This window comes from Elephas maximus, chromosome 22, assembly GCF_024166365.1.
Source record: "Elephas maximus indicus isolate mEleMax1 chromosome 22, mEleMax1 primary haplotype, whole genome shotgun sequence".
NCBI lineage: Eukaryota > Metazoa > Chordata > Mammalia > Proboscidea > Elephantidae > Elephas > Elephas maximus.
Genome location: NC_064840.1, coordinates 56745759 through 56769895, shown reverse-complemented (window position 1 = coordinate 56769895; position 24137 = coordinate 56745759). Strand labels below are relative to the sequence as shown.

The 24137-nt window shown below is 41.7% G+C and overlaps 1 protein-coding gene across 4 annotated transcripts in view; it reads right to left on the bottom strand.

Annotated features, from left to right (window-relative positions):
• SH2D4A (SH2 domain containing 4A) overlaps positions 1-24137 on the bottom strand; it is an 85141-nt gene that overhangs the window by 32850 nt on the left and 28154 nt on the right. For 3 of the 4 annotated variants that reach the window (XM_049866032.1, XM_049866030.1, XM_049866031.1), the window contains exon 5: positions 1939-2019. The exons of the other annotated variant lie outside the window; for it this stretch is intronic. In XM_049866032.1, the coding sequence (XP_049721989.1) occupies positions 1939-2019 (81 nt within the window). The remainder of the gene's footprint in view (positions 1-1938; positions 2020-24137) is intronic. 4 annotated transcript variants of the gene reach the window in all.

Here is a 24137-nt window from a genome sequence, read left to right as displayed (position 1 = left end):
CTCATATGTCTTCTGTTTTCCAGCCTTACTCTCTAGATGATCTCATCCAGGCTCATGGCTTTAAATAACATTTGTATTCCAAATCCCTTACAATGCCTACATTATTTCTCTGCTGTCCTCTCCCTTCTCATTTATTCGTTACAGCCATACTGACCACTCTGCTGTTCCTTGACCCCGTCAAGTAAGCTCCTGACTCTATAACTTTATACTGGCTATTTTCGCTGCCTGGAACATTCTTTCCCCAGAGATCCACATGGCTTCCACCTCCATTCAGATCCTTCAGGTCTCAGTTCAAATACTATCTTCCTCGGGAGGCTCTCTCTAACCAACTATAACCAAAAAAACCCAAACCCACTGCCGTCAAGTCGATTCTGACTCAGCGACCCTAAGGACGGAGTAGAACTGCCCCATAGAGTTTCCAAGGAGTGCCCGGTGGACTCGAACTGCCGACCCTTTGGTTAGCAGCCATAACACTTAACCACTAAGCCACTAGGGTTTCCAACTACATGAAATATCAATTCCCACCTTCATCCTAGCATTCCTCAGCTCCCTCATCCTGTACTTTATTTTCCTCCATGGTTCTTATTATCACCTGACTTCAGATATATGTTCATTTGTCACCCCCATCCAGAATAAAATTTTCCTGACGGCAGAGGTTTTAATCTATTTTGTTCACAAATGTATCTCCAATGGCTGTAAGAGAGCCTAGCACATATGTGCCTAGTACATAGAAATACTCAATAAATGTTCGCTGAATGACTAAAGGGACCCTTTGTGTTTCTCAAGTGTCATCGCATTAAAATGATATAATGTGATCTGTGCAACACTGCTGAAAATTTCTTTCAGACTTGCTATTGCTGCTATACTAGAAAGAAATACGTTTATACCAGTGGTATCCACAGGGGAACCACAATCCAAAACGTCATCATGATTTCTGAAAATCTCCAAAATGCAAGTGACCCAAGTTCATACCTGTCCCTACAGAGCAGTCAGGGAATCAACTGCACTGTCCACAGGAATTCAGGCCTCGGGGCCAGCCTCCACCACAGCCCAGTCTCAGGCCTTTGGGCCACCCTCCACCACAGCCCAGTCTCAGGCCTCGGGGCCAGCCTCCACCACAGCCCAGTCTCAGGCCTCGGGGCCAGCCTCCACCACAGCCCAGTCTCAGGCCTCGGGACCAGCCTCTACCACAGCCCAGTCTCAGGCCTCGGGGCCAGCCTCCACCACAGCCCAGTCTCAGGCCTCGGGGCCAGCCTCCACCACAGCACAATCTCAGGCCTTCGAGCCAGCCTCCACCACAATCCAATCTCAGGCCTCTGGCCACTAGAACCGTTCTCTTCACAGTCTAGTATCTCTTTAAGTCTTGTCTCTTTAAGTCTTCCTAAGGGTCAAATCCTACTACAGTTTCCAAGGCCTAGCTTTTGCCTCATTTATTTCAAGCAATGTCTGATAAGATAACATTTTAGCATAAAAGAGGAAGTGGAACTTGGCCTGTACGGAGAACCTCACTGTCTATCAGTGCCCTAAAGGAGTTACTGGCACAGTGGACATGGATGGCACAAGAAGTCCTCCTTGTAAAAGCGCATGCTCACAAAAACAAGGAACACATAAATAACAAAATCTTAATTCACCATTTCCTGCCAAACTAAATGCTCTCTGAAACCACTCTTCCCTCGCAGCTCAGCAGTCCGGGGTATCGGCTCTATTTTATATCTTCAATGAGGAGCTTAGCAGACATGTCTCTGCATCTGCTCCTGATACTGTCCCAACTTTGGATAAATGGGTAAAGATGAATCACTGAGTTTGCAGCTTTTAAGACAGATTTCTCATTCTGTTGCCTAGTTTCATTTCTGCCTGAGACTAATTTACCAATTTGTGAAATATTAGAGAACATGGTGATGCATTAATCCCCCTGAAGACAGAATCTAAGTATTTTACCTGATGAAATCCACATGCCTTCATACGACTGATAGAATCTGCCAACATTTGTTGAATACTTCTTGGAGAACTGGAGGGTGACTAAAAATTAAATGAAACACATTTTTTAAATTACCATTTAGAGAGGCAAAGCAATTTCAGAAGATAATCTGTCAATGCCTCCCCTAGCTCAACGTTCCCTAATGTACCCCCACATGCTTCTCACAGCTGGATCCACCAGCGTTTCCCACCAGCACCTGAGTTCCTGAGCAAATTCTGCCTGAGGCAGCAGGTCTGTGAAGCCTACACCTCCTGCCTCAATACGGTTTAGAAATTATCACCAAGAGCCAGGAGCTGGTGGTTTGGTTGTGATAAATAGGTTCGTGTGTCTTGCTGCCATCTGGTCCCTGGGCCTCTGGGATGACATTACTCTCTAGTTTAAATTCTCTCCTTCCTCTCTTAACCCTTGCTCTGGCCCACCCAGTGTTCACTTAGACCAGAGCAGTGCCTTAGTCTCTGACATTTAACTCTGCATAATGTCTTGCTTTCCCCTAGGACTGGAGACATGCCTGTAATGTCAGTTTGGTGCCTGGGAGCCCTGACCACCTTTCCTGCTTGGGTTGTACTCTTCCCCTCCTTCTTCTCCCCCTGCTCCTATTACCCAGCCCAGCGTCTAAGCTTCTACAGCTCCAGATGGATTTCCCAGTGGGAAACTCCTGCCAAGGAGGCTTCCCAGATCCATTGCCTGGATTCTCTGGTGTCATCCATACCTGTCACTTGCCAACCCCTCTGGCACTGTGACTGAGCTGGTGTTATCACACCAGGTGCCTCTTAAGATCAGGTCAATTACACAGGCTCCTGTCACCCTTTCCCAGACCTGGGTGCAGAGCCTGAGCCAAGTCCCAGCATCCTCTTCTTCTCTCCTAGCCCAAATATCCACACACGACCCAAATTTCCGTGCACTATCTGCCTTGTGCCTGAGGATTCATTTTTGAATGTTGAAATTAATCAGAAACTGTCAGTGAAAAGTTGGTACCAATATTCACCGTGGTCCACAGAAGATACTATAGGGTCGTTACAATGCCATGCAATAAACCACTGTGGCAGAAACTGCCAGCTACCTCAGTTCTTCCTTCTTTCACAGTAGCTGTGCATAGGGCTACCCAGGAACACTGCATTTCCCAGCAGCCCTAGCAGGTATTCCAACATAATGCAGGTGATTACTGGCACTTGCCACTTCCAGTGCAGCCTTTAAAAGCTCCTTCACACACTCCTGAAAGCCACTTCCCCCCTCCTTTGCGCTGGAATGGTGCTAATAGCCACATTACTATTGAAGACAGCAAGGCCATCAAAAGCCTAAGTCCCTGAATGACTCTGTGGATCGGAGCCCATATGAACCAACATCCGTCCTGGACTGTTACAAGAAAGAAGAGAGGCCATTGGCATTTGGGTCTTTTTGTTACAAAAGTTTAGTCTACCTTAACTAACAAAACTGGTCACAATCATTGCTGGTGGAAGCTTTCAAGCTGTCTGCTGAGATTTTTTACTAACCATGGGGAGTGCTATTAATACTAATTCCACTTATGGTGTCTAGTCACTGAATGCCTTTTACGATCAGGAACTGTGTTAGTTACTTAACATATATTATTTTTACTCCTCACAACAGCTCCGAGAGATAGATAATACAATGCCCATATTTGAAAAGAAACTGGATCTCAGAGAAGTTGCGCCGCTCACTCAGGATTACACCGCTGTTTTGTCCAAGAGCTTAAATACTTTTCCATTGTATCATCATTATAGCGCTTAGAAAACGAGTGGCAGGTCAAAAGAACTCTTTATGCTTATTACTTGGCAAAGTAATGAATCCTATAGGTTTTGCAACTGTCACTCAGCACGTTCTGTCTCAAATTTGTCACATTTTAATATTAGAAAGGATACCCTCTTAGTTATCCAGTGCTGCCAGGACAGAAATACCACAAGTGGATGGCTTTAACAAAGAGAAATTTATTTCCTCACAGTAAAGTGGGAAAGTAAAGTCCAAATTCAAGGTGTCAACTCCAGGGGAAGGCTTTCTCTCTCTGTCGGCTCTGGAGAAAGGTCCTTGTTCTCAATTTTCCCCTGGACTAGGAGCTTCCAAGGCTCAGGGACCCTGTGTCCAAAGGACGTGCTCTGCTCCTGGTGCTGCTTTCTTGGTGGTAAGGGGTTCCCAACTCTCTGTTTGCTTCCTTTTCCTTTTATCTCTTGAGAGATAAAAGATGGTGCAGGCCACACCCCAGGGAAAATCCTTTCACACTGGATCAGGGATGTGGCCTGACCAAGGGAGTTACCTCCCACCCTAATCCTCTTTAACCACAGGCAGAGATTATGATTTATAACATATAGGAAAATCACAAAATGGAGGACAACCACACATGGCCTAACCAAGCTGACACATACTTTGGGGGGACACAATTCAATCCACTACAGATGCTTATCCACTCAGCCTCTAAAATAGTAAAGTACAGTAACCAGTTAGTTCCTCTATTTATGAACAGGTCAGAAATGTCCCAAGTTGTGTATAGCAAAAGTCAAAGATGACTCTGAAGGGATTGAGTTTACAGTTCCTGAATGCATTTCCACCGTAAGGGATGCTAGCTTTAAAACCAGGCTCATTCTTCTTTCCTGAACAAATGCAAGATCTCTGGGGCATCATTTTGCAAAGAAGACAGTTTCTTCTGTGTTGAAAATTAGGAGGCAGGTAGCCACTTTCCCTTGATACTGCCTTGAAGTATTGTAGACACTGCTCTCCTGATGTTATCTGCATACCCAGCCTCACCACTCATTCATTCCAGAAGGACCTGGATCCATGACAACTGGCAGAGCTTTGCACCAAGGTTTTGTCGCTGGCACCTTCACCCTGCTCAGCCTTTAAGCTCTTAAACGATCTCTTAGTTTGTTTCCCAAATTAGTATTAGTCTATCAGGCATCCAACACTAATCTTCTAACCCATATACTCAAGTGTTTTCTGCTTTATCAAACTTTTTCTTTATCTCCTTGCCAACTGCTGACATCTGCAAGGGTACAACACCTTAAACATATTGTACGAGTTATTCTTTATCTCTCAGAATTACTCCTGCTATTGAACGATTCATTCAGTGCATGCCTGCAATATTTATTGCTTCTTCAGCACTTGGATTTTTTAAATTAGTTTTTTCCTTTCATCAATGCCTTTTTCTTATCGGCACTTTTGGTATGCTTACTGCTTTTGCACTTATCAGATATGATGGGGTTGTTAATATTTTTTTAAATAACTCGAAGCAGAGGACACATGCACCAGACAGTGTAAAGCACATGAAGCCAAGGACTCTAGTGGCCATTGTGACTGCTGACACCATCTACTGATGGTGGTCAGAGCTGACATGCTTTCTTTGGCTTTGGAGGGTTTCTATTTGTTTCTTAGTAAACGAAAGTTTAAAAGCTGAACATTCTTGAATAGAGTCTTAATATAAATAACTGATTAGTTTAACTACCACCCTTGAGATTAATACTTCTATTCAAATATATCGTCTAAAATAGATTGTAAACTCTGAAGCTATTCACACATACTAAGAACCAGGTCCACACTTATAAAAATTCTACTTTTCAAGGTGAACCAGGATTTGCCATCATTCCAAAGTGTTAGGATAATATGAAGAACTTAATCAAGCCTTTCATAAAGCAGGTTCATTCGGATACACTGGCATGTTCTACAAATCCAGGACAAACACCAAGTACTATGTAAGGGACTGAAAACAGTTCAATACAAAAGGGCTCCCTTTATTAAAAAAGAGCCAGATTAATGGACTTGACAGTGATGATTTACGATGCCAATATCAGAGGAGACAACCTCAGAAATAGAGCTGCCTCTGAGCATTCCAGAATGAAGATGAAGGGGCTTCTTAGAGAAGGTACCATGTCCTCTGAAGCATCCTATGTGATGCTGTGTTCCCAGGAATGGACTCTTTATTTACTCCTAGGGGCAAAAGAAACAGAGGAAAACTACCCACCTATTTGGATAAAGATTGCTTACAAAGCACTTTCAAGTACATCATTTCACCTTCATGTCAGCCTCGTGAGAATGTCAGAGTCAGTATCATCCCCTTACCAAAGACCTAACGTAAACTGCTAAGGGGCAGGAGAGCAGGGACTCAAACTTGTGACACCTCCATGTCTAGAGCTTGCTCCTGCCACAGGGCCTTCCACAGAGAACATATGTAAGCTCTCATGCATAGAAGCCTCCACAGTGATCTTCCATTTCTACATCACAGAGACTTCTGCAGCTCCCGAAACTCCAGGGGCAACGTTTCACATGTGTTTCATGTTTCATTCTGCTTCATGGCTGCTTCACCTAAACATGAAAACTGTCATGGAATATTTATGCCAAAGCTCCAAAAGAAATAAAAAGAAAACCGAACAGCTAATAACATCCAAAAAGCTAGTCTACTTCCTGCAGACACCATGTGAAAATGATTCTCTCCAACTTGGTGCAGATCCCAGCGCGATTCTGGGAGTCTAGCCCATCCAGACTGGTGAAATGAGAGCTTACAAAAAATAATTGCTGCTAAACTCCAAAAAACAGCAGTTCAAATCTACATGAGCAACTGGGTTGTAAGCAGAAGCTAGCAACATCAATATTACATGGTTAGCAATTATATTTCCCCAGAGACTGCATGCCACATGAGAAGGATTATTCTAATTACATTCATTTTTAAAACTGGTTTGAAAACCAGTTTTTTTCTGGCTTCTAACTTAACAAGTTAACATTCACTTGCTTAAAAGTAGAACTATGCAATTATACAAATGCCAAGTGCCTTTTACTTCCAAACAGGCCAGAAAGTCCCAATAAACCAAACATTTTTAGCACTTGATTTTTTAAATTTTCTTGTGGTAAAATATAGAGAACAAAAAATTGTCATTATTCTATGTTGGCATCTCCTGCCTGGAGGGGAGATGAGAGGGTGGAGGGGGTTAGAAGCTGGTGAAATGGACATGAAAAGGGAGAGTGGAGGGAGAGAGCAGGCTGTCTCATTAGGGGGAGAGTAACTGGGAGTGTGTAGCCAGGTGTATATGGGTTTTTGTGCGAAAGACTGACTTGATTTGTAAACTTTCACTTAAAGCACAATAAAAACTATTAAAAAAAATTAGAAAGGTAAAAAAAATCGTCATTTTTTTTTTTTTTTTTTACCATTTTTAAGTGTACAATTCAGTGACATTAATTACATTCACCGTGTGGCACAATGCTACCACTGTCTATTTCCATAAGGTTTTCATCACCGCAAAGAAAAATCCAGTATTCGTTAATAATCTCCTACCTCCCGCCCCAGCCCTTAGTAAGCTTTTGTCACTGTGCATTTGCCTACCCTAGCTATTTCATCTAAGTAGATCATACAGCGTTTGTTCTTTTGTGTCTGACTTATTTCACTCAGCATAAAGTTTTCAAGGTTCATCTGTATCATAGTACGTACGAGAACATCATTTCTCTCTATGGCTGAACTACACTCCATTGTGTGTATACACCACTTTTGTGTATCTATTCATATACTGATGGACACTTGAGTTGTTATCACTAGCACATGATTTTTATGGTAAAAATTAAAATGATGAATTAACAGGCTAAAATTGAGGGTATATTTTTTAAAGCAAACTACCAGATTAAATATTTACCATCCTGTTCTCTTCCATCTCTTAAACTCATGGCATTTCTTCTCAGAACAGTTGGTCGGGTAATAACCTCCGTGAGAGCAAAGACCATGTCAACTGAACTCACTGCCATCTGGATCCCCAACAGACAGAACTGTGCCTGGCACTTAACAGGGCCTCAACAGGTATTCGTTGACAGAATGAAGGCACTGTAAATCCATTAAATGCTTTCTCAATCATTAAAAGACATTTGGTGTGGTTTTAATATTGATCAAGATAAACTCAATTCCAATTCTCTGAAAATTGATGGTCTATAACCTACCCGGAAACCCTGGTGACGCAGTGGTTAAGATGGCTGCTAACCAAACGGTCAGCCGTTGGAATCCACCAGGCGCTCCTTGGAAACCCTCTGGGGCAGTTCTACTCTGTCCTATAGAATCGCTATGAGTCGGAATCGACTCGACAGGTATGGGTATGGGTATGGGTATGGGTATGGGTATGGGTATGGGTATGGGTATGGGTATGGGTATGGGTATGGGTATCGGTATGGGTATGGGTATGGGTATGGGTATGGGCATGGGCATGGGCATGGGCATGGGCATGGGTATGGGTATGGGTATAACATACCCAGATTTTGCTAACTAGGTCACTGAAAGAACCAGGTCATCTATTTCTAACCATTTTAAATAAAAAGGGAATTTCCTAGTAATGACTGTAATGTTAAGCTTTTGAGCATACCAGGATTTAGTTTGCTGTTCTCAAAGTAGCAAGAGGGCAGAATAACAGAACTCTGCTTTGATAAAGTTGCAAAGAATAGTTAACACATAAAGGATGGAGACATTTTCCTAAGGCCAACTGGACTGTCAAGATGGAAGAACGGGACCATAAATTTTACTCCTGAAAATATGGTACACGCTCCCTGTACAGTGATTTTACCACAACATGAACTAGGACAAGGAAGACACTGGGGACTCTTTTCCTCGTTTCTCTAACATTGTTCCTACCAAAATCTATGCCCAGAGATTTCTGGAGACCCTGACTTAAACGTATGGCAGACTCTAATGCGATGTGTGATTTCAGGGCACATCTTTACTGAAGGGATTTTCTTTAGTGTCTGAATTTATTTTGAACATATTAGAGCATTAAACTGTCATATTTGATAAAGAACCGTCTCCTCCTACTGCACCTTCTCCCTGCCACACCACAAAGCGCTGTGTAAATGGCAGAACTGGGCAGCAACATCCTCGGGAAACGCAATAATGCAGAGCCGGTGAGGGTTCTTGGGACAGAGAATCTCAGATATGACTGTCTCAATGGCTGCTCTTACATTCTCACCCAGGGAGTTGCCTACTAAGCATTTCCTAGGAAGCTGGAGAAGTGAATCACTGCGAATATAATTAGCAATCATATAAAATAATGCTGTATTACCAACTTCAGAAAGTACAAATCTCAAGACTAGAACGAATTCTGTTTTTTCTCTTCCATAATTTACTTTGTATTTAAGCTTTTTATATAAGATACTGTTAAAACACACACACACACACACACACACACAATGGCTTAAATGCCCTTTAAGGCTGTAGAATTTAATGATTCTATCTTACATAAAATTATATTCTACAAACTACCATGAAATCCCATTACGGTTACACGGAACTACTTGGTAATTGTGTAAGTCTCTGATTATGACTCCACTCGAATAAATAAGAACAATTAATTCCTTGTCGTTTTTACCTGGTACACCCCATACTTCCCCCCCGCCACCCCGCCCCATACTTGGCTTGTCACAGAAATAATAATGAAATACTTCCTTCATGTGTGCTAGAAGGGAATATACAACAAGGGAAACAATTTCTGGTTTTGGATAGGTTCATCTCTTTTTTTTTTTCTTCACAACCAACTCAAAACTTCAAAATTCTAGCTTGCATTTCCGGAATACATTTTACCATTCTGTTTACACTGGAGTCCTTTATTTTAAGTGTGACCCCAACTCCCTTTCAGGAATGGGCAATAATACTATCTGCAGAGAGGTGCCAGGCAACATCAAGAGGGTTCCCCAAGCCCAGGCACAGTGCATCTACTCTGGGGTCCAGGCTCCTCAACCCTGCCTCCTCACCAAGCTTCAGTATTCTCCTATACTTTAAATCATCAAAAGGAGTTGTGCCATTTTAAATAAAAATTCTAGTCTCAGGGCAAAGAAGGCAGTTGTTCATGGGAGCAACTATCCACATATTCCATTTCCTCCTCCTATTCCTGACTCTCCTTCCTCTGTTGCTCCAGGCAAATAGAAAACAATGGCTGTACTTTGAATGGTGGCAGTTTGCAAGCTTTTAAGACCCCAGGCACTATGCAATCAACTAGGAGGTAGAGCAGAAGCACTAAACACATTACTAGGCCAATTAACCGGGATGTTCCATGAAATCATGACTCTAAATCTCTAAACCAAGAAAGGAATTCCCTTGAGGTTTGGCTGTACACAAACAGCCTCAGCAGCTGCTGCTGTAAATATTATCTATCGCCCAACTTCGGCCAATTCAACTTTTTACAGGTATACAACTTATTGACGGCAATTACATTAAGTAGCTGTGCAATCAAATAGTTTAGCTTAGCTAGTAAAGAAACGTCTGTCTTGAGCACTGTGCTCTTCTAAGATCCATATGCATATAGGATCAAACTGGCAACAGTAACTCAGAAGATCAGATAAGAAATTCAGGGGGAGGTGAGTTTATGTTAATGGGGGAGGAACAACTTGGAAAAGGTGAGAATGGTTGTTCAATTTGAAGAATGTGATCAATGTCCCTGAATTGTACATGCAGAAATTACTGAATTGGTATATGTTTTTTTTTCTACTGTGTATAGTCTCAGCAACAAAAATAAGATATAATATATATATACACATATAAAAACCTATCGCCGTTGAGTTGATTCCAACTCATAGCGACCCAACAGGACAGAGTAGAACTGACAGTTTTCAAGGAGCACCTGGTGGATTCGAACTGCCGACCTTGTGATTAGCAGCCGTAGCACCTAACCACGATACCACCCAGGAAACCCTGGTGGTGTAATGGTTAAGTGCTACGCCTGCTAACCAAAAGGTCAGCAGTTCAAATCCACCAGGCGCTCCCTGGAAACTCTATGAGGCAGTCCTGCTCTGCCCTATAGGGTTTCTATGAGTTGGAATCAACTCAATGGCAGCGAGTTTTGTTGATATATATATACACATATTTTTTTTTATATATCTCTCTGAAACCACCATGGTTTCAATGTCAAGTTTATAATCAGGATGTATATTTTAGTAGAGTATTTTTCTTATTATCAGTTTTTAAAGTGACAGATGACAAGTTTTGTATCAGTCTTTTTCTGGGATTCTCCATTACCTTCTAAAGCTTAAGGCCTTGGGACGGTGTGGTGTACGTGCACGTGGGGGTGTGAGGGGTGTATGGGCATGCGTGTAGTGTGTACGTAGGGAATGTGTGGTATGTGTGTGAGGAAGGCTGAGTGTGGGGGGTGTGGTATGTGGTGTGTGATGCGCGTGTGTACAGTGGGGGTGGAGGGTTAAAAGTCCAGAATCTCTAACTCCATTTGGTTAAAGAAGATTTGAAGGGTAAGAATTCTGCTCAAGGTTTTTTAATCTGCTAGCTGCAAGGTTTTCCTCTTTTTTTTTTTTTAATGCTTTGAATCCCAGATGTTTATGTTCTAATTTTTTTTAACCTCCTGTTTTACAGTGTGGTCCACTCTGAAGGCCATTTCTATAAAAACAAAGAATAATTCTTTGGAGATAAAATCTAAAAGTCAGCAGATACAGTTTTATTCAAGGTCTCTTCAGGGGCAAGGACAGACCACTGATTAATAAGTTCCCAGCCTACAAATTATATATAAGCACAGACACACAAAGAGGTTTATCTTTGCATTAGCCTACTCTGCCGTTCTCCCAACCATGCTCGGAAATGCTCTGCTCCCTCCTAAATTCTATTGCAGGAAAGGAGGTTGAGGTGAGACACTGACTGCATTCAGAGGGCTGTCCATACTGCAGGTCCCGAAGGATTTCCACTCAGCCCAGGGGACTCCCAGTGCTCACCGAAACTCCCCCCAGGAGGGCGATGCTGTTCACAGGGCACGTCATCTGTCCCTGTCTCTGGGTCCTATTAACTCTCCATAATACTTGTCTTCTTTCCTGAGAATGACATCTGCTTCTCAACCTGCATGCCTCAAAGCCTGGCTGAAGGACAGCTGAATTCGGGCATGTACCATCACTGCCAGTTCAGTGACAGGCCCCCAGCAACACCGAGTGCTCACTGTGATCCACCGAGGACGACAACACTCTCACTAAGTATTAAGAACAGCATCATCCACTGAGCTTCCCAAGCCGTATCAGCCAAAACCAAGGACAGGGCAGATAGTGCATAGAGGGTACCAGGGCTTTGCAGAATCAAAACTACATACTCAGCTCTAAGCTACAGATTATTTCAGCCTCCTCCTCAGCTTGGACAAACCCCCCAGCTTCCCTGTGCCTCCAACTCTTCATCTCCAAAATGGATGCACTGAGGCTGGGTTCACGATAAAAATAGCATCTTATGACCAAAGAACTCCAGGGGACAATTCTTGCTGCTTCCATCAGATGATATTGGGCAAAAATCCCCACATTCATAAATTTTTTCAGCTTCCTTTATAAAATATCAGTGCTGCTAAATTTAATCCCTATTTTATACAGCGATTTGATCCGTTTCAGGATACTGTCCAAAGCCACAGAGTTGCCTCTAACGAAGCCTCCATTCCCAGACCATTGTTGCTGTAAGCCATCAAGTTGGCTCCGATTCACAGCAACCCTATAGGACAGGGTAGAACTGCCCTATAGGGTTTCTGGGATTCTCCACTACCCTCTAAAGCTAGGCTGTAATCTTTACAGGTGCAGACTGCCAGATCTTTTCTCCTGCAGAGCTGCTGGTGAGTTTGAACTGCAGACCTTTCAGTTAGCAGCCAAGCACTTTAACCACCGTGCTACCAGGACTCCTAACCCCAGACTAGAGCTCTTCTATCGTGTTAGCAGGACAATTTCTAGGAATCTGGTATTTAATCAGGTATCCATTTGGTAAAACCAAAAATTTTAAACCAACCATAAATATATCCTTAAAAATTTTTTTTATAAAAATTATCTTGATTATTAGGAAAGTATTCTAAGACTTAACCTTAACGTTTCTACACCCCTGAAGCAGGGATCAAACAACTCATCTAAAATAACCCCAGATTGGCTTCTTGTGGTTAAGGATGAAGCAGAAATTCTTTCCTCTTAGAAGTGGGGCAAATCTTCCATTGTTCTTGAAAGGATCACCTTGCGTGAAGCCATTTGCTAATTAAATTATAAACTGGTTATCTCTTTACTGTCCTTAAGGTACACTTGGTAAAACAATCCAAATGCAAATATTTCAGATTGGGCTGTTCAGTATTCTGCTTAACCCAGAAAAACCAAACCTGTTGTGTTTGAGTCGTTCCGACTCATAGCGACCCTATAGGACAGAGTAGAACTGCCCCCTAGGGTTTCCAAGGAGCGGCTGGTGGATTCGAACTGCTGACCTTTTGGTTAGCACATGAGCTTTTAACCACTGAAAAAAATGGCTGCACAGACACAAGGGTACAGCTCTCTATATGAGACAGAGCCCCATAGTGTTGTATTAAAAACCCTGTTTCCTTTGCTGGGCTTCTGTCCCCTACCCCAGCTTTGCATTTGAATCCTGCTTTTTTTGTTTGGAGGCTATATGTAAACCCCATTGTGCCTGCTTAGTACGATTAAGAATGCTGCTGGCATAACTTGTATGAACCCCTTACTTGTAAACCCCTTTAAAAGTAACTTGTCTGCCCACCTTTGGCAAGTAGTCTTGGCAGCAACAGCTTCAACTGACTCCTTTTCCTTGTACAATGAAATAAAGGTGTCTTTCCTGTTCTCCCATTTATTGGCCAATACAAGTCATGCCGAGCAGGAACCCGGGGATTCTACCTGGTAACATGTATTCTTCCTATGTAAGGAGACTAGTTATTTCCCAGGTGGGCCAAGAAAAAGTGTTTTTGTTTTATTTTGTTTTTAATTGTATTTTAGGTGAAACTTTACAGTGCAAATTAGTTTCTTATTCAAAAATTTATACACAAATTGTTTTGTGACCTTGGTTGCAATCTCCACAATGTGTCAGCATTTTCCCCCTTTCCCTTTACACTTCGGGTTCCACATGTCCATTCGTCTAGATTTCCTACCCCTTTTTGCCTTCTTGTCTTTGTTTTCGGGCAGGTGTGGCCCATTTGGACTCTCATACTTGACTGAACTAAGAAGCATGTTCCTCACATGTGTTACTGTTTGCTTTGTAAAAAAAAAATCGTCCTGTCTAATCTTTGGGTGAAAGGTGGACTTCAGGAGTAGCTTCGGTTCTGAGTTAGGTTGTCCAGGGGCCATAGTCTTGGGGCTCCTCCAGACTCTGTTAGACATGTAAGTCTGGTTTTTCTGTGTGAATTTGAATTTTGTTATATATTTTTCTCCCGCTCTGTCTGGGACTCTCTGTTGTGATCCCTGTTACAGCAATTCGTGGCGTGGTAGCCAGGCACCATCTAGTTCTGGGCTTAGGCTGGGGGAGGCTACGGATCATGTGGCCCATTAGTCCCTTGGACTGATAATTTCCTTATGTCTTTGGTTTTCTTCATTCTCCTTTGCTCCGAAAATGACGGGACCGAGAGATGCATTTTAGATGGCTATTCCCAAGCTTTAAGGGCCCCAGATGCTACTCACCAAAGTAGGATGTAGGAAATTTTCTTTATGAACTATTCTATGCCAATGACCTAGATGTCCCCCGAGATCATGGTCCCCAGTTCTCAGCCCCAGTAACTCAGTCCCTCAGGTGTTTGGATATGTCTAGGAAGCTTCTATGACTTTGTCTTGGTCAAGCTGTATTAACTTCCCCTATATTGGCTGTTGGCTTTCCCTTCATCAAAGTTAACACTTGTCTACTATCTGGTTAGTGGCTTCCCCTCTCCACCCTTTCCCTCCCTCATAATTATCAAAGATTGTTTTGTGTGCGTGTGTGTAAACCTTTTCTTGGGTTTTTATAATAGTGATCTCATATAATATTTGTCCTTTTGTAATTGACTTAATTTACTCAGCAAAATGCTCTCCAGATTTATCCACGTTGTGAGATGCTTCTAGGGTTCATCATTGATCTTTATCACTGCATAGTATTCCACTGTGTGTATGTGCCATAACTTGTTTATCCATTCCTCTGTTGATGACCACTTAAGTTGTTTTCATCTTTTTGCTCTTGTGAATAATGCTGCAATGAACCTGGGTGTGCATGTGCCTATTCACGTGACAGCTCTTATTTCTCTAGGATATATTCCTAAGAGTAGGATTGCTGGATGGTATGGTACTTCTATTTCTAGCTTTTTAAGGAGGTGCCATATCATTTTCCACAGTGGTTGTACCATTTTACATTCCTACCAGCAGTGCATAAGAGTTCCAATCTCCCCACAGCCTCTCCAACATTTGTTATTTTCTGTTTTTTTGACTTGTGCCAGTAATGTTGGGATAAGATGGTATCTCATTGTAGTTTTGATCTGCATTTCTCTAATGGCTAATGATCACAAGCATTTCCTCATGTGTCTGTTAGCCATCTGAATGTCTTCTTTGGTGAAGTCTTGTTCATATCCTTTACCCATTTTTTAACTGGATTATTTGCCTTTTGGTTATTGAGATGCTGAAAGTATAAATTTTAGAAATGAGACCCTTGTCGTATATGTCATAGCCAATTTTTTTTTCCCCAGTCCATAGGTTCTCTTTTCATCTTTTGGTGAAGTCTTTTGATGAGCATAAGTGTTTAATTTTTAGGAGCTCCCAGTTAATCTAGTTTCTCTTCTGGTGTTTGTGCATTGTTAGTTATTTATGCCATGTATTAGGGCCTTTAGCATTGTCCCTATTTTTTCTTCCATGATCTTTATTGTTTTAGGTTTTATATTTAGGTATTTGATCCATTTTGAGTTAGTTTTTTTATATGAAGTGAGGTATGGGTTCTGTTCCTTTTTTTTTTTTTAACAGATGGACAACAGGTTTGCCAGCACTGTTTATTAAAAAGACTATCTTTTTTCCATTTAATGGACTTTGGTCCTTTGTCAAAGGTGAGCTGACCATAGGTGGATGGATTTATGTTTGGGTTCTTGATAATGTACCACTGGTCTATGTGTCTGTTGTACCAATAACAGGCTGTTCTGACTACCATGGCTGTATAGTAGGTTCTGAGATCAGGTACTGTGAGGCCTCCTATTTTGTTATTTTTCTTCAATAATGCTTTGCTTATCTTATCCAGGACCTCTTTCCTTTCCATACAAAGTTGGTGATTAGTTTTTCCATCTCATTAAAGAATTCTGTTGGTATTTGGATTGGGATAGCATTATACCTATAGATTGCTTTGGGTAAAACTGACATTTTCACCAAGAAGATAGTTTTGAGTCTGGAGAGTGGAGGACTCTGGTGAAACAAGCCCAGGATAGGATTGCCATGTACTATTACTTAACTGAAGAATGCATTATTTTGCTTTATTTACAGAAATGAGGCAGAGCCAACCTTGACCATGTATAACTGGGCTTGTACATCACTGCTCCGCCTAACTGCTGCTTGAAATGAAACCCTAAACCTCATTATGTGACTTGTCCACTGAAACTGTATGGACATTCTCTTTAACAGCCAGTAGGCATATAAGGAAATATTCTACTTCAGGTCACACACATGAGTGTTGCTTTGAGATCACAAATGATTAGAGCTGGACGGAAACATATGAGGAATCATCTGAGAAAACAGACTCCATCTCTACAGTTAACTCCTGTGACGTAGTAGTACCAGCTGGCTAGAGCACTCTGTAGACATGGATGTGAGGTCGTGCCCTGGCTCATCACTGATATGATCTAGTAGTGAAGTCTGCCCTGGTGTAGGTCTGTGAAGTAATGACACTTGTGCTCTAGTGTTAGTAAACATTAAAAATTCTCTCATTTTATAAATAAGGAAAATCAAGTCCTGCAGAGACAGTCGAAATGAAAATCCAGTTCTGGTTTCCTGTCAGTTCTGTGCTGTATTTTACCACACTTGCTCTCATATTACCATAGCTCAAAACCGACCACAGGTCCACAGTCCCTTACCCGCAATTCCAAAATCCAAAAATCTCTGAAAATATATAACTCATATTGAAGGCAAAACTTGGCCAGAACTCGCATGAGGCTATTCACAGTATTTATAATATCTGATTACAGAATGCTGCCCCAAACCTTGCTGGGAGCATCATATAATATATGGTATATGCACAGCATTACCTTTCTAAAATCTGAAGAAATCTGAAACATATCTGGGCCCAGGGGGTTTCGGGTAAGGAATGGCAGGGCTGCACTATAAGCCCATTGCCCACCAGAGTGTGGCAGGCAGCATGGCCCCTAAAGATGTCCATGCCGTAATCCCTAGAATTTGTAAATATGTTACCTTACGAGGCTAAAGGAACTTGGCAGATGTAATTAAGTTTATGGACCTTAAGATAGGGAGACTATCCTGGATTACGCAGTGGGTCCAATCTAATCACAGGAGCCTTTAAGAGCAGAGAACTTTCTCCAGCTGGAGGCAAAGAGATTCTAATTATGAGAGCTGGGCTTCCAACCAGTTCATTCCTGTTCAAATCTCTACTGAGATTTGTATTTCTAACAAGCTTCCTGCTGAGAATGGGCATCTCCACCCCAAATACACTGAATCAGGATCTACATTTTAACAAGAGCCCCCAGGTGATTCTTACATATTACTTCCTGGGAACCTGTTAGAAATGCAAATTCTCAGTAGGGGTTGGAACCATAATGAACCTGCTCAAAGCCCTTTCGCGAGGGGGTCCACCCACCACTGCTGGAGGTGGCCACGTGAAAAGCATGAGAAGGAATGCAGGCACCTCTAGGAGCAAAGACAAGCCCTGGCTGACATTCAACAGGGAGTGTTGGCTCACTTGGCCAACAACCCGAATCAGCTTGGAAGTGAATTCTTCCCCAAGGCCTCCAGATAAGCATCCAGTTTGGCCCACACCTTGATTTCAGCCTTGAGACCCTAATAACCAGAGGACCCAGCCGCACCATGCTAGACTTTTGACACAAAGAACTATGAGAAAATAAATGGTTGTTTTAAGGTGCTAAATTTGCAGTAATTGGTTACAGCAGCAATAGAAAACTAATACATAAGACAAGACTGATGCCTCTTCCGTAACCTGGCCTCTCAACACCTACTCAAACTTACCTTCACTGAGTCCAAAACACACTATATTATTCCAGTCAGGCTGTTCTCCTCCCTGTATGCCCACATACATCATGCTTCTCACTTGCTTACCACTGACATTTTGCTCACCGGGACTGCTGATTCCTTTTTGCCCCACTTCTCTTCTTTTCTACCATGGCCCTCTCCATCCCTGCCTTCTACAAACAAGCAGAGCCGGCTACTCTTCACCTGGTACAGGGTCATATGCTACTTTTAATTCAGTGCTTTCTAACTGCTTATTTTCTTTCCAGTGGGATTAAAACTCCTGAAAGATGAAGACCTTGTCTTATGCTTTCCCGTGGTTCCATAACACTGATCACTGTACCAGTTAGGTATTGAACCCTTGATAAATACTTGCTCAGGGAGTGACTGACTCAGCCAAATGAGTCTGACAGTGCAAGGGGTTGAAATGAGCAGCCTTTGTGTGGGAGATAGTCACACCGAGGAGGCAAAGCTTCTGGTGTTTCCTGTTAAAGCAAGCCCTCAGATTTGTATCGGGATTTGCAGTTCTCAGTGCATTTCCAAATACATTATCTCATGCAATTTTCACAAAAACCCATGAGATAAGGATGGCAGCATTTTTAATTCCCAGTTTTTAGAGATGAGAAAACAGCGGCTCCAAAAGGTTACAAGACTTGCCAGATAGCCCAGCTGATAAACCATGCCCCAGAGACAAAGGCAGAGGCACCACCCTGGCAATGTGAAAAACAGCTGAGGGAGAAGCAGCATGCCAGTGTGCAAGCACTGGAAAACCACCACCAGTGTGAAGACACGGTCTCAGGGTTTCCAGGAAGTCAGATTTAATCCCGTCTGTTTCTTCAAACTTGTGCTCATTCTCTTTCCCTTTCTCCATGTTTTCTTGCCTAGGAAGTTCTTCTTTCTAATCTTAAAACTGATAAATAGGGCATTTCTGCTAAGGGAGGGCAGCAAAATTCTAATCCCAACAGTGTGATTATTAAGATACATTCATAAAACCTCTCCTGGGGTAGATAAGATAGCAAAAGCTCTGAACCTGAAGTTAAAAGACTTAGCACATTAAAAATTTACCACCTTAAAAAAAAAAAAAAAAACTACTGACTATGCAAAGGCATTTAACTGTGTGGATCATAACAAATTATGGATAACACTGCAAAGAATGGGAATTCCAGGGCACTTAATTGTGCTCATGAGGAACCTGTATATAGATCAACAGGCAGTCGTTCGAACAGAACAAGAGGATACTGCATGGTTTAAAGTCAGGAAAGGTGTGCGTCATGGTTGTATCCTTTCACCATATCTGCTCAATCTGTATATTGAGCAAATAATCTCAGAATCTGGACTCTACGAAGAATGGGGCATCAAGATTGGAGGAAGACTCATTAACAACCTGTCTTATGCTGATGACACAACCTTGCTTGCTGAAAGTGAAGAGGACTTGAAGCACTTACTGATGAAGATCAAAGACCACAGCCTTCAGTATGGATTACAACTCAACATAAAGAAAATAAAAATCCTCACAACTGGACCAATAAGCAACATCATGATAAATGGAGAAATGATCGATGTTGCCAAGGATTTCATTTTACTTGGCTCCACAATCAACAGCCATGGTAGCAGCAGTCAAGAAGTCAAAAGACGCATTGCATTAGGCAAATCTGCTGCTGAAGACCTCTTTAAAGTGTTCAAAAGCAAAGATGTCACCTTGAAGACTAGGGCGCACCTGACCTAAACCATGGTATTTTCAATCGCCTCATATGCACGCGAAAGCTGGACAATGAATAAGGAAGACAGAAGAACTGATGCCTTTGAATTGTGGTGTTGGCAAAGAGTATTGAATCTACCATGGACTGCTAAAAGAACGAACAAATCTGTCTTGGAAAGAATTACAAACAGAATGCTCCTTAGAAGCAACGATGGCGAGACTACGTCTAACATACTTTGGACATGTTATCAGGAGGGATCCATTCCTGGAGACGGACATCATGCTTGTTAAAGCAGAGGGTCAGTGAAGGAGAAGAAGACCCTCAATGAGATGGACTGACACAGTGGCTGCAATAATGAGTTCACACATAGCAACAATTGTGAGTATGGCACAGGACTGGGCAGTGTTTCGTTCTGTTTGTACATGGGGTCACTACGAGTCGGAACCCATTCAACAGCACCTAACAACAACAATGCTTTGCACAAACCATTGCCCTTGATTCCCCCACCTGGAGAACAGGAATGAAAATGCCCGCTTCACACCTCCTACGGCTGTTGTGACGATGAAGTAAAACAAGGAATCCTAGTCTTCTGAAAACTGTACAGGGCTACATGTATGTAAAATGTCAAATTCCTCATCCCAGTCACCATCGCCCCAACCAGCTCATCACCAGCACTAAGGCAAATCTTCCCCTCCCACCAAATATTCCAGGCTCCTGGGTGTGCTCCTGTGATGTGTGTTTTCCTTCCATGAGGCTGGCCTTGGCTTTTTAATGATTTCACCTTATTCAAAATATTACTGGTTAGAGTTATGAAGGAGTAACTGTGGGATTTACCCCACACCTGCCTTAGCCCAAGGCAGGAACCCTGGCCACATGTTTGCTTCAGTTCATTCATAAGATAATCAGAGCAAAGCCAAAAAACACTGGCTGACACACATGCAGAAATTTGGTCTGCTTTTATGCTTCAGTACAAATACAACAGGTCATTACTAACTAGAAAGACTACGTCCTGTAAGTTACTGACTCTTATATAAGAACTTTCTACAATGGTGACTGTTCATCAAGTATTTAGGTTAGATTCAACTGTCACTTACTCTTTATAGGCGCCCTGGTGCACAGTGGTTAAGCCCGGCTGCTAACCAAAAGGTCGGCAGTTCCAATCCACCAGCTTCCCTTGGAAACCCCATGGGGCAGCTCTACTCTGTCCTGTGGGGTCACTATGAGTCAGAATCGACTCAAGGGCAATGGGTTTGGTTTTGGTACTCTCTTACAGCACTCCAAAGATTTTAAATTATAAAGAAATTTCAGATTAAGGTCTGGAGTACTTTATCAGAATATTAGACACACTTTCTGGTGAGGACTTGTCACACAGAAATTTATTACAAATCTAACAACAATATTTTACTTTAGTAAGTTTACAGCTGATTTTCCTTGAATATTATTTATAATCCTGAAAAGACTGCTCTTTAAATCCTTTCACGGTGAATCAGACAAGCCTGTGATCACTAACTTCAGTAAGAACTTCTTGGAGATTTTTCTAACAGATTTTAGGTCTTGTACAGACAATGACATTTTAACGACATGGAAATATCTTCACAGACATTATAGTTTAAATAAATTAGAGCTGGAACTTGGAAATCTTGACTGTGCAGACCAGAACTGCATTTTGGAAACACACTGGATGACTCCTAAAGCTCCAGCCCTGCTTCTCAGCAGTTCTCACCCAAAGAAGCAGAACTGGGGGAAGGTGGTGAAGTCTGGCTTCAACACGTCAAAGTTATGGGAGTCAGAGCAGATACAGGTAATCCCCGACTTATGATGTATTCAAATTACCATGAACCACACTTATGACTGTTGTTTTTTTCTTCTTGTACATCTTATTGTTAGTTTCTGATTAGAAATGCCATCCTCATTCCTAGGGATAATCCAAATGACTAGAACCTTCCATGAGTGGAGCTACTACTGCAGCTGACAAATGCCAACGTTACCCAACTCTTCTTTATCATCAGAGTAAATTTTTATGATTTGTGCATTTTTTGTATGTATGTATTAAGATACATATATAAGTTTATATGTAATGTTTCCAACCCCCAAAGACAAATATGGATTGGATTTATAAAGACACGGATAATAATTGGGAAAAAAAAAGTTATTTGACTTACATCAGAACCAAGTTACAACATTCACTGGAATGGAACCTTGTTGTAAGTCAGAGACTACCTGTATACAAAAATGAGGAGGGAGGCGGGGCCAAGATGGTAGAATCATCAGACACTTCCTGTCATCCCTCTTTCAACAGAGACCAGAAAAAACAAGTGAATCAATTACATGACAATCTAGGAACCCTAATCATCAAACACAAAGCTGGAGAACTGGACCGAGCGGCAGGTGAAAGGAGGGACAATTCAAAAGCAGCAGAGAAGTACAGATTGCGAGATCGCCAGCACCCAGCTGAGTCTGCACAGCATACACGGGCTGAGACAAGCAGCAACATCTAAAGACGAGCCCTACCACATCAGGTACAGCTAAGCAGTAGCAAATCTGCATGCACCTCTAGAACCAAGTAGGAGCGACACCAGACCTGCAAAAGTTAACTGAGGCTTCTAACCTACCACTGAAACAAATGTGAGAACCTGGAGGAAATGGATAAATTTCTGGAAACACACTGCCTACCTAAACTAATACAAACTGAGGTAGAAAAACTAAATAAACCCATAACAAGAGACTGAAGGTTTGATTAAAAAAACTCCCACCAAAAAAAAAGCATTGACGCGGATAGCTTCACTGGAGATTTCTACCAAACTTTCAGAGAAGAGTTAATACGAGTACTACTAAAGCTATTTCAGAGCACAGAAATGGAGGGAATACTCTGGAACTCATTCTATGAAGCTGGCATAACCCTGATACCAAAGCCAGGCAAAAATACCACAAGAAAAGAAAATTACAGACCAATTATCCCTCATGAACATAGATGCAAAAATTCTCAACAAAATTCTAGCCAATAGAATTCAACAGCATATCAAAAAAATAATACATCATGACCAACTGGGATTCATATCAGTATGAAGGGATGGTTCAAGACTAGAAAATCAATCAACATAATCCATCACATAAATAAAACAAAAGAACCACATGATCTTATCAATCAATGCAGAAAAGGCATCTAACAAAGTCCAACACCCATTCCTGATGAAAAGTCTCAGCAAAACAGGAATAGAAGGGAAATTCCTTGACATATAAAGGGCATTTATACAAAGCCAACAAAAAAGACAGTCAACATTATTCTAAACAGAGAGACAAATAGCATTTTCCTTGAGAACAGGAACCAGACAAGGATGCCCTTTATCACCAGTCTTATTCAACACTGTGCTGGAGATTCTAGCCAGTGCAGTTAAGGCAAGAAAAAGAAATAAAGGGCATCCAAGCTGGTATGGAAGAAGTAAAATTATCCCTATTTGCAGATTTGATCTCATACACAGAAAACCCCAAAGAATCCACAAGAAAGCTATCAGAACTAATAGAGGAGTTCAGCAAAGTAGTAGGATAAAAGGTTAACATAAAAAATCAGCAGGATTCCTCTAAACCAACAAAGAGAACTTTGAAAAGGAAATCAGCAAATCAATACTATTTACAATAGCCCCCAAGAAGATAAAGTACTTGGGAATAAATCTAACCAGGGACATTAAAGACTTATACAAAGAAAGCTACAAAACACTACTGCAAGAAACCTATATAATTGTAAAAGCATACCATGTTCATGGATAGGAAGACTCAACATGATGAAAATGTCAATTCTACCCAAAGTGATCTATAGATACAATGTAATCTCGATCCAAATTCCAACAGCACTTTTTAACTAGATGGAGAAACAAACCATCAACTTTATATGGAAAGGGAAAAGGTCTGGGATAAGTAAAGCACTACTGAAGAAGAAGAACAAAGTGGGAGGCTTCACACTACCTGATTTTAGAACCTATCAGACTGCCACAATAGTCAAAACAGCATGGTACTTGTACAACACATTGGAAAACCTAGAGGAAATGGACAAATTTTTAGAAACACATTACCTACCTAAACTACCCTAAGTAGAAAAACTCCCAACAATAACAAAAAAAGCCTTGAGCCTGACAGCTTCACTGAAGAGTTCTACCAAACTTTCAAAGCAGAGTCAACACCAGTACTACTAAAGGTATTTTGGAACACAGAAAAACCTAAAGACTGGGAAAAAGTTTTTGGCTATGACATATCCAATAAGGGTCCAATCTCTAAAATCTGTAGGGAAATCCAACACCTCTGCAAGAAAAAGACAAATAATCCAATTAAAAAATGGTCAAAGGATATGAACACTTGACCAAAGAAGACATTCAGGTGGCTAACAGACACGTGAGGAAATGCTTGCGATCACTAGCCATTAAAACATTAAAAAAATCTAGAGAAACAAAAATCAAAACTACACCAAGATACAATCTCCTCCAGACAATGCTGGCACTAATAGAAAAAACACAAAATAACAAATGTTGGAGAGGTTGTGGGGAGACTGGAACTCTTACGTGCTGCTGGTGGGAATGTAAAATGGT